This window comes from Phaethon lepturus, unplaced genomic scaffold, assembly GCF_000687285.1.
Source record: "Phaethon lepturus isolate BGI_N335 unplaced genomic scaffold, ASM68728v1 scaffold41301, whole genome shotgun sequence".
NCBI lineage: Eukaryota > Metazoa > Chordata > Aves > Phaethontiformes > Phaethontidae > Phaethon > Phaethon lepturus.
In genome coordinates, this window is record NW_010520561.1 from 1 (window position 1) to 11257 (window position 11257).

Here is an 11257-nt window from a genome sequence, read left to right on the forward strand (position 1 = left end):
TCCCCTAGGATTACCCTGGAGCCCAGAGTGCCTCCACAAACCCCGGATACCCGGGGCTCCCTGCGCCTCCCCTGGGCAGGCAGGCCCGTAGGCCTCCCGATGACCTCTCCTTGTGCCTCCCCCGCCCCCCAGCTCCTTCCGTTTTTTCCCAGCTGCCCCCCTGTGCCTACCTGTCAGCAAAAAAAAAAGCTGGTCTACGGATTATCTCCGGACTCACTCCCCGGTGTCTGGGTGCTCCCTCCATTCCCTTGGTACCCACCTGTGCCTGCCCACCTCCCGAACTCCCTCCCTCCCCGTGCCCTGCTGTGTCTCCCTCTTCAGCAGACAGACTTGCAGACACTTACCACCCTCAGTGCCCTGGGGTTACCTCTGGGCTACTCCTGTTTTCCCTGGTATCTCGCACTGAGGTCTCTCTCCCAGTCTCGCCACCACTCCCCAGTGTCCTCCTGTGTTATCTCCCCCCTTCCAAAGTCACGTCTGCACCTTTCAGCCGATCCCCTCACTCCCTGGGTGCTGCAGGGCTTTCCCCAGCCCCATCTCTGCAAGCAGGTCCCTCATTACCCTGAATTCTTACCCCTGTCTCTCTGTGGTCCCAGGGCATGTGTGTACTACCTCCCCACCAGGGTGAAGATGAAGTAGAGCTCTGACCATGGACCATGATGCCCCCACGATAAGGCCCCGCCGTATCCAGAACCAGAATGTCATCCACCGCCTGGAGCGCCGCCGGATCAGCTCAGGCAAAGCTGGCACGCACTGGCACCAAGTCCGTGTCTTCCACCAGAACGTCTTCCCCAACTTCACTGTGGTCAACGTGGAAAAGCCGCCCTGCTTCTTGCGCAAGTTCTCCCCCGATGGCCGCTACTTCATTGCCTTCTCCTCGGACCAGACCTCTCTGGAGATCTATGAGTATCAAGGCTGCCAGGCGGCAGAAGACCTCCTGCAAGGCTATGAGGGAGAGATCCTGGCCAACGGCAATGACCAAAGGTCTGTCAACATCCGGGGGCGGCTCTTTGAACGCTTCTTTGTCCTGCTCCATATCACCAATGTGGCCTCCAACGGGGAGCACTTGAACCGTGAGTGCAGCTTGTTCACTGATGACTGTCGGTATGTGATCGTCGGGTCTGCCGCGTACCTGCCTGAGGAGCCTCACCCTCCCTTCTTTGAGGTTTACCGCAACAGCGAGTCGGTGACCCCTAATCCCCGGTCCCCCTTGGAGGATTATTCCTTGCATATCATAGACCTCCACACAGGCAGACTCTGTGACACGCGAACTTTCAAATGTGACAAAGTCATCCTGTCTCACAACCAGGGGCTGTACCTCTATAAGAACATCTTGGCGATTCTCTCTGTGCAGCAACAGACTATCCATGTCTTTCAAGTAACACCTGAGGGTACATTCATCGACGTACGGACTATCGGCCGCTTCTGCTATGAGGATGATCTCCTGACGCTGTCTGCAGTGTATCCTGAGGTGCAGCGGGACACTCAGACGGGTATGGCCAACCCTTACAAAGAGCCCTTCATAAACTCGTTGAAGCACAGGCTGCTGGTGTACCTGTGGAGAAGGGCTGAGCAGGATGGAAGTGCTATAGCAAAAAGAAGGTTCTTCCAGTACTTTGATCAGTTGAGGCAGCTCCGCATGTGGAAGATGCAGCTTTTGGATGAGAACCATCTATTTATCAAATACACTAGTGAAGATGTGGTCACGCTGCGGGTGACGGATCCTTCCCAGGTACTGCCTGCCTCCTCAGGCTGCTTTTTGCTTTGGGGCAAGTGCTCAAGCAGGCACAATGCTGTGAGCTGTGTTTCTTAGCTAAGCCTGTGAACGTTGTTTAGGATCCCTGGTACTTCATTCTTGTGTGAACACTGGATGCCTCTGATACTGAATAACTTTTCTATCTTTTGCTGTCATAATTTCATCGCTTCCTTCTCGACTAAAAATGAGAGAGAAAAGATCTGACGTGGTTATTGAGTCCCCTTTCACCAGGGATTGTTCCTCATGCTCATAGATGCTGTACAACCCTTTTCCCCTCACAAATCCCCAGATGATTTTTTTAGTTGATGTTTCATATAGTACCCTTACATTGTAGAGGTAGTCTCTCCCATTTCTCATGTATCTTCAAGCATGTAATAGTCTTAATTTTTCCCCAGTAGAATTACCTTTTCTGTTCTGCCTACATACTTACCTTTCAAGCTTCAGTGAGAGATAGTATTTATGATCTGTCCAAATTGGAGTAGCAGCTCTTAGATCTAGCTAATGTGCCAATTGCTTCTCCTTTCAGTTTAGTACTAAAGAAGTCAAATTAAAGCAAATGTAGCTCAGTCAGTGCTGAGTTACTCCAGACATTTCACCGTCCTGCAGGTAAATCATCTCTTTTCACTGTTGTTAGAGTGGTGGTCAGGTTTTGAGCTCTGTGAGACTGAGAAGGATGTATTTTTAACCTGTTCGATTCCTTTAATCCACTTGGTTTTTATTCTTTTGAAAGTATTTAGCAAGAATTTGTAATAAGTCCCCAGTGCTGCATGTAGTTCTGATTGTTCCCTAGATGTTTGTTTTTCTTTCATACCCTTCTTCCCTATCTTTGCCACATCCAGGACTAAGTTTCTAGAATAAATAGCGTCTCTTTGATAGAACTCTTTGCGTGATGCCTTAGTCTAATTCTTGCTGGAAGATGACTCTTGTTTTTTTTTATTTGTCTCTTATGTGGTGTGTGTTTGGGGGAGTTGCTTTGGGAGGGAATAGGTAAGGCCTATTCTAATCAATTTTAGCCATTTGTGTAAAACTGAGCAGCTGTCTTAAAAATATTAAAGCTTTGTGGAAGTGGCCTGCAGCATTCTGCTCATTGCTGGTATCTGGAATGGTGCTCTTGACCCTGATGTAAATGTTTCTGGTAGCCTCCACTCTCTGCTGTGGTTACCAAAGCTTTTGTGCCTAGTTTGCTGCAGCATATTCTTGACTCCCTTAGGGTTACTTTAAGATGCAGGTTGTGGTTTGTTTGCAGTGTTCCTTAGGCAGTGTGTTTTATGCTGGAGGAAAAGCATTTCATTTCTCAGTTCTTTCAGGAGATAATTCCAGATGTGGAGCAGTCTCAGCAGGCCTGCCTGAATGTAGGCTTTGTGCTAGGACTTCCTGAAGAAAACTTGGCTCACAAAATGCCTAAAGCTACAATTTTTCTTTTGTCTAACAGAGAGGAACATGAGATTTCATCCAGTTTCAGGCTCCTCTCTTCTCTCTGGCTTCTCTGCCAAGAAGGCTGAGGAAGTTGCTGTCCATGCTTGCAGGTTCCTCATATATTGTCAGGGTCTGCACTGAAGCCTTCAAGATTTTTAATCACATGCTGTGTATATGTAGCTTGGGAGTTGTTGTTCTAGGCTTGTGCTGATAGACTTGACAGCTTGACCTTCCACCTGGTCTAGAGGAAGGTGTCCCTGCCCATGGCAGGGTGGTTGGAACTAGATGATCTTTAAGGCCCCTTCCAACCCAAACCATTCTATGATTCTTTGATTCCTGTGATACTCGACTTCTGCCACCCATGCTGTGACAATCTTTTGCCTGTGTTACAGGTGCTGCTAAAAAGCAGTGAGGGTAGTTTCTCTGGTCAGGGGCATCCTGTAGAGGTGTCTGTGTGTTAACCTGGCAAAGGAGCTTTTTTATTTAAGGTTGGAGGATACTCCCTGCAATCTTCAATGATGTAAATAATTTTTCTTTCTGCTGCCTCCTCTTATTTTCTCTCTGCTCCAGCTCTGTGTTTCAGAAGGGCTTCCCTTTCCTTAGGCAGTAGTCTAGTGAGTAACCTCATCTAGTGCTCTTCATTTTGACATGTGGGGGCTGGATTGTATTATCGCAGTTTATTTTGGGGCTGTAAAACAAACAAACCTTGTGATATTTGCAGGTGGGTGGGGTGGGCAGAGAGCCTGCCATCAGCCCTGAGCATTGTTGGAGAGCGGGAGGTGAAGCATTTAGAAATTGCCTTTATTGACAGAAGATTTAACCAGATATGTGCATATACCACGGGAATTACTTACCTTTGAAGTAGGGTCAGGTTCTTATTTCAGGGTGCCGGCATGTTAGCTCTCCTGTCTCTAATGAAAGCTACCTTTGATGACCAAGGATTAAACCTGCCCTTTCCCAGTGTGATGGGAACGTTGTTTCCCTTTGATGTAGCTGTGCTGACACAATGTCACCTTTTTCCCCGATTTCTTGCTCATCAATGCTGTGAAACACTGCCATTGCCAGTCCACAGCGCAGTACCTTCTTGCACAAGAATGTCATTAATTTCTTTCAGGTTTTAATTTCTCTGCTGGCAGGGTACTTGGAGGGCACTACTTTTTGTGGGCAGTGGTGTAGTGCACAGTACACTAAAAAGGCCCATCTCTGTGTGATGGAAATATTAAGAAGGGGAAGGAAATAATGTCTCTATGGAAAGGGAAAAATAATTGTAGCCAGCTAGCACTGGATTTAAAATAATTTTGTCAGCAAAAAATTAAATTTGGCACTTTAGAAAGTGTTTTGGATTTGGTGGAGGGCAGAGAGAAAGAGAAAACAGAAATATTGACATCCAGTTTGAGTGGAAAAATTGGAGACCCATTAAGTTTTCTTCATAAATTAATCACAGGTAAGAGGTGGATAATTTGGTACCTGTTGAGGCATTTGAATAGCAGACTGGATTAGTGTGAGGATGTGGGATTCTCCTGTGCTTCAGAGAAATTTGGATAGGGTCTGTGGTGTCATGTGGGGAGAAGGAGGGGACAGCTTCCCCACCTGTGCTCTCCTGGGTAACCGCTGCCTTTTCCTGTCTCCCCAGCCTTCGTTCTTCGTTGTGTACAACATGGTGACCACAGAGGTTATTGCTGTATTCGAGAATACGTCTGATGAGTTGCTGGAGCTGTTTGAGAACTTCTGTGACCTCTTCAGGAACGCCACCCTGCACAGTGAGGCGGTCCAGTTCCCCTGCTCAGCTTCCAGCAACAACTTTGCCAGGCAGATCCAGCGCCGGTGAGCCTTTCGGAGCATGCTTTATACCGTATAGACACATGCTCGTCCCCGTCAGCTGAAGGCTAGTATCAAATAATGACGGCAACCTTGAGAAAACCAGTTTCTTTAGTTGCTGAGTAATGCAAGGGTCTGGCTTGTACATGCTTCATCTTGCAGCTTCATGCATCTAATTTTATATTCCACAGCATCTGTCTTACTACAGGAGGGAACAAAGCAGTGGCAATCCAGTGCTTAGAGGAAAGAAAAGGAATTTTGAGGGAAAGATGTTTCCTGCTCTCCTTGAGCAGTAACTCTTCTGGAGGTTATTAAAGTGTTACTGCCCAGTAGCTTAGGTCCCTGAAGATAAGACCTGTCAAGATGCTAGCATTATCTAATTGGACATATTTTGCCAAGTGGTGTTCTCTGAATTTAGTGTGTATCAAACTGTGTTCTGTAGCATTTTTTCCAACATCAGTCACAAGCTTGTGGTTCTCATCAGACTGTGCTAGGAGAAAGGAAACTCATCTGCCTAGACCTATTGTGAAAGCTGAGCAAATAACAAAATAACCTGGGTTTCTAGAATGTGTTTTAACAGTCAAATGTGGTTTTAATGAGGCTTAATGAGGCAGAGTGTGTTACTTCTCTTGGAATATATTTTTATGTGACTCAGGGTGTTTTGTTCTTCTGGTGACTTGTTTCACATCATCCAAAGTACTTGGCAATCACCTATGGGCATGAAGCTTCTGTTGATTTTAGGTTGATGTCACATATGTAAGAGGAAGTTGACTGTGTCTGTAACTTCCTAGAGCTGCCTATCAGGAAATGCATAGTGCTTAGTAGGGGAGAGAATGAGAGAGTGCACTGCAGACACCCGAAGAACAACTCCTACCTTCTGTTAAAGTAGAGAGGAGAATCTTTTTATCCCCTTGGCTACAAGGGCCTGTAACAGAAGTGTTTAACTTCCATAGCAAAGTATAATAGAGCATAATCCACAGTGAGCTGGCTTTTGGCTGAGTGTTCCTGGTCAGATGGAAATGTTTTACCCTCCTTGATGTATGACATCTATACAGCTGATCTGACTGTTCTTGCACATGGAAAGCTCAAATTTTACTTGGAAAGAGAAATCCAGCCTGTGTTAATCCCTCCACCAGGACGAACATTCAGCTCACTGTAGTTTCTGAAGAGCTTTAGGCTTCTCGTCAAGGTTCTTCCTTGTCTAAGGTTTCTCCTTTTACGCATTTAGAACATAGTGGTTAGGGAGAGGGGGATTCTCAGGTCAACATTAAGGGCTCAACCGCTACTGTGAAATCCTCTGGCTTTTGCTTATGCTGTTTCCAGGCTTCATGGTAAAACTTGGATTGATTGATAAGTTGCTAATCCATCTCTCCCGGTTTCTGATCCTGTTCATTTCCTGCACTGCAGAGCAGCTGGGGCCAGACCTTATGGGTAGGCACAGTCTTGTCCGTCTGTCAATTTGGACTTTCAGAGCAGAAACAGTAATGATGAGGGAGGATAAAAAGGTCACCAGAACTGGCTGATGCTTGAATCACTGTGATACATCTTTGGAAATGAGCTGTTTTACTTCTTACACTGCTGCTGTTTTTCTTTCCCTATAGTTTATTTAAGATGTGCTGTTCACCTGTGGCCTTGTGAATAAAACCTGTTTCTTGGTTTACTACAGCTTCAAAGACACTATCGTGAATGCCAAGTATGGAGGGCACACGGAGGCTGTGCGGAGACTGCTGGGCCAGCTCCCGATCAGCGCCCAGTCGTACAGTGGCAGCCCTTACCTCGACCTCTCCCTTTTCAGCTATGATGACAAGTGGGTGTCAGTCATGGAGCGGCCCAAGACCTGCGGTGATCACCCTATAAGGTATGGAACAGGCCAAGAAGCTGGATGTGAGGAAAGCAGTGCAAGAGTAACTCTAAATCACCTCTGCCATGTGGCATCAAGTGTGCAAAAAAGGGAGTAGATTGAGGCCTTTCTCTTCTGACATCCTTTCACCAGAGGGTTTATTTCAGCAGTCTCACAAAGTTTGGCCTCTCTCCTTGTGATAACTGTTTTATCTTTTAAGTGTGGGAGGGCTCTTCAGATCTTCTTGCTGAGCTGCCCTGGTGAAGGTTTTGGGTGGTGAAGCCTGAGCCTTTTCTGTATGAATGCTCTTGTTCATCCTCTTCTTCTTGCAGTCCTGCTGTTGTGTTTGGGCTGCTGAGCGATATGCTTCTGGATGCCTGCTTTCCTGTCCTGGAAGGATCCCTTTTGAGCATGTGGGTTTAGCTGGCAAGGATGATCTGGTTTGTCCTGTGAATAAAATAGCAGCTGGGTTAGGTGTAATTCAGAATGCTTGTGGTATTGATTCAGCTATTTTCAGACTTTTTGTTTACAGTTCTCATCCTGGGAGCTGTACTCCTCTTCATACCACACTTCTTTCTGTGATCGGTAGGAAATTTGTTTCTGTAGTAGGAGTTTTAGCCAGGTGTAAGGGCCATTCTGAGTCATCGATGCTGGCAGAAGGAATAAGTCCGAGCTTGGGAATAAGGAGATTTCTAATGCTTTTTGCAGAAACACCAGGACTGTTTATTTCTTTTTGTTGACTGCAGCCATGGCTGCAAGTAGTGGTGGTTAAAAATCCAACGTCTCCGGCCTCAAAGGCTCAAAGAGGCTGAGTTCTCCAGGCAGAATAGTCTTTCCACTTACAGTACTGCAAAAGCAAACCTGTGCTCTGAAAACAGAGAGCCCTCAATGCCTTAGTGCTTTGTTTAGTGACTGCACACATGTTGAGGGATCAGGCAGCCTAGGGAGACCATTCTGGCTGGTTTCCCAACTTTATTTTCATCAATGCATTTTCAAAAAGTGGTTTTATGTCTCCCCCAGCCCTGACACAGGTGGCGGGGAACCTCTGATTATTCCTGTGCTCTCAATTCCCAAATTACGTGTATTTAATTGATTTTTCTGCCTGTATGATTTGGTTTGATCTCTAGCTCCCATGTTATCTGCAGAGAAAAGCCTGCCCTTTCCCCCTTGTCATGCTTGACGTTGGGAAAACTTGCAGGGCGGCAGTTGTCTGCCAGAGCCAACCTGCGTATGGCTCCTGCAGACAAAAGGGAGCAAAACCGCAGTCATTTGCTGCGGTTACGTCTTTGTAGTAAACAAAGCAAAGTGCCACCTTCTCTCCCTCCCCTGAGCAAACCGGCATTTCAGAGCCAGAGCTTTTAAAGCTCAAAGCTGTGCAGAGTCAATTAGGACTTGAATAGGGCCTCGGAGCAGTGGGGCTCCTGGTTTTTGGAAAGTAAGCAGAAGATGAGGCGCTAACCTTAACAATTCAGTAGCTGAAATAGTGCTGCTGTGTTTCTCACATGCAAAACAAAGGGATTAATAAAATAATGCTGCTGCCTGTTGTGGTTAGAGGCCTTGGAAATGAGAGGCCACAGGATTTGTAATGTAAGTCCTATAATTGGCTGGAATGCAAAACCCTTCAGCAGCTGAGGGTGTTACAATCTGTGTACAGTTTCCTGGCACCATGTGAGAGAATAGGAAAGCCTTCGTACCTTTTACACATTGCTTTCAGCGCCTCTGTGCACTGTGTCCTTTTAACCCTTAGTGCCTTTCTGCGTCCCAGAAGGTTCAATTTGCAACTCTGGCTTCTTGAGACACCAGTGGTTGTTTGCTCTCAAACAGGAAGGGCTTTAGGTTCCTTATCACTGCTGACTTCCAGTATCTTTTCAGGAGGCTTAAAGATGGGTGGAATGATGGCACTTGTGAGGAGGAGGCTCTACACGGCCTTACCTATAGTAGGGGGTCTCTAAAATCCATCTAGATGGCTAATAAGGAGCCATTTAACCAAAAAATTGGTCTGCAGATGAATCTTCCATTTTCATACACTTTGAAAAGGCTGGTCTTGCTGTTTCTGTTGACATACAATTTTATATTGCAGTGCCTAATTTATCCCCAGAGTGAGAGCCCATGGAAATGGCCTCTGATTGCAGAGCACTTTTAAAAATAGATTTAAAAATACCAAACTGAGCACATCTTTGAGATTACAGGGAGCTTCATCTTGAGTAGTAAATTATTGTGAATTGGGGAGAGAGAGGAGCAGATGGGGGACTGTGCTTTATTTAAAGAATGACCCTCTGCATACCCAGCCTTGTGTAGGAGGGAAGGGGCTTTTTGAAAAGGCAAATACCAAGATTGTGACTCTCTTGCTGGGTTCTTGTGTGCAATTTTCAGGCAGAGCTGGCTGGCACTTTGATTCAGAGGAAGGGAGAGGAGAGTGGCCCTCCAGGAAGAACATGAGGTTCTCAATAGGCTGTGTTGTTAAAATGTGGAGTATGTCTGCTCCTGAGACAGCATCGCCTGTATCTGTCATCACCCATTCTTCCCGGCTGAGAGCCGAATGCATTGTATTGCTGGCGGGGGGGAAATGTGCTCTGAGATTAAAAGCATTCTCTGAGTTAAAACCAGAGGAAAATGCAAAATACCCACATGTATTAAGTGATGGTGGAAAAGGAAACAGCTGGGAGGCAAAATGGCAATTCTGTGCCCGAAACTGAAAGAGCAGAGAAAATGGTCTAACGAACTGAGACAACTTCAGGGTGAGGACTTGAGTTAGAGCCCAGCTGCTTTGTGAAGGTGCCACATCCAGAAACCTCCATCACCACATCCCAGAAACCTCCAGCAAAGTCTTGGGGAGGTGTGAGGTCATTGCAGAGTCCCCTGTTCCCACAGCAGCACTGGACAGTGGTGTTACCTGGGCTTATGTTGGTTACACAGGGTATGCAGAGAAGGTTCAAGAAGCAAAGAGCTTCCTAGACTCGCCTGTCCCTTCAGTGCTGTTTGCCTCACCCCCTTGGCAATGTTTGCTTTGTGCTGAAGCTGTGTTCCAGAGCTCACCTCTTTGGAGATGCAAATGAGCTTGACCCAACAGGCAGATTTGTGGGTGACAGCAGAAGGACGCAAGGTTTTCCTTGACCTCTGCCCTTACTGTGATTGTTGAATGCAATCCATCACGTACTTCCTGCCTAGCCTATCTTGTTAATGCTTTTTTGACAGAAATCTAAAAGGAACTGCAAAGTCCTGCTTGAGCTGTAAAGTACAGCCTGGCACCCTTGAGCAGAATTGGATCCAGCTGTTTACCTTCCTCAACTGAATGGGGATGTAGGGAGGCACAAAGGCAGCAGCATGAAACCTACCTGGCAGAACCAGGAGAGGAAAGGGGTGGCCTTACACTCAGTGTGAAGGCCATTGCTAAGGGAATTGAGCTCAGTTCTGTACGGTATATCTGCCTTAGGGATCATGGGGAGCAGCTTGCATTGTGTGTGCCCAAAGAAGGGCAACGAAGCTGGTGAAGCGTCTAGAGCACAAATCTTATGAGGGGCAATTTAGGGAACTGGGGTCGTTCAGTCTGGAGAAAAAGAGGCTTGGGGGAGACCTTATTACTCTCTACAACTACCTGAAAGGATGTTGTAGCGATGTGGGTGTTGGTCTCTTCTCCCAAGTAACAAGTGATAGGATAAGAGGAAATGGCCTCAAGTTGTGCCAGGGAGGTTTAGATTGGATATTAGGAAAAATTTCTTCACTGAAAGGATTGTCAAGCATTGGAACAGGCTGCCCAGGGAAGTGGTGGAGTCACCATTCCTGGAGGTATTTAAAAAACGTGTAGATGTAGCGCTTAGGGACACGGTTTAGTAGTGGACTTGGCAGTGCTAGGTTAATGGTTGGACTCGATGATCTTAAAGGTCTTTCCAAACTAAACGATTCTATGATTCTGTGAAGAGAGGATGGAGAGCCAGCACAGGTGGGGTCTGGACCAAACTTACTCATTCTTGTGAAGTCAGCTATGTCCACCAAAATGACAGGCAGAGTTCTCTCGCTGATGATGCTACAATGAAGTCAAGCTTTTCTATACATGGGAAAACTAGCTGCCCCAGGAGGGGCTTTCCTTTATAGCTGAGAGCCAGACACCCAGCTGAGGACCTCCTGCACCTGAGGGAGTACCAGAGACTGAACAAGGCACTTGTCTCTGTTTGTGAAGAGCCCAGATGGCAAAGTCAATAATCGGGAACAGCCATAATTGACTTTCTCTTCCTTTCAGATTTTACGCTCGTGATTCTGGCCTCCTGAAGTTTGAGATCCAGGCGGGACTCCTGGGGCGACCCATCAATCACACAGTGCGACGCCTGGTTGCGTTCACCTTCCACCCCTTCGAGCCCTTTGCCATCTCAGTGCAGCGCACTAACGCAGAGTACGTGGTTAACTTCCACATGAGGCACAGCTGCACGTAG

General features: G+C 46.8%; 1 protein-coding gene across 2 annotated transcripts; it reads left to right on the forward strand.

Annotated features, from left to right (window-relative positions):
* Positions 1 to 626: 626 nt before the first annotated feature.
* Positions 627 to 11257, forward strand: DET1 (de-etiolated homolog 1 (Arabidopsis)). 2 transcript variants are annotated; one of them, XM_010297428.1, is made up of 4 exons: positions 627 to 1732; positions 4806 to 4996; positions 6657 to 6848; positions 11068 to 11257. In XM_010297428.1, the coding sequence occupies exons 1-4, from the start codon at positions 650 to 652 to the stop codon at positions 11255 to 11257; spliced, it is 1656 nt and encodes a 551-aa protein (XP_010295730.1). In that variant the 5' UTR covers positions 627 to 649. The 2 variants fall into 2 exon arrangements, with proteins under 2 accessions (XP_010295730.1, XP_010295731.1); XM_010297429.1 differs by lacking the exon at positions 11068 to 11257 and adding an exon at positions 7163 to 7308.

Coding starts and splice junctions, on each gene's coding strand:
- DET1 (XM_010297428.1), top strand. CDS start 650: ATGGACCATGATGCCCCCACGATAAGGCCCCGCCGTATCCAGAACCAG. Junction 1,733..4,805: donor GGGTGACGGATCCTTCCCAG/GTACTGCCTGCC, acceptor CTGTCTCCCCAG/CCTTCGTTCTTCGTTGTGTA. Junction 4,997..6,656: donor GCCAGGCAGATCCAGCGCCG/GTGAGCCTTTCG, acceptor GGTTTACTACAG/CTTCAAAGACACTATCGTGA.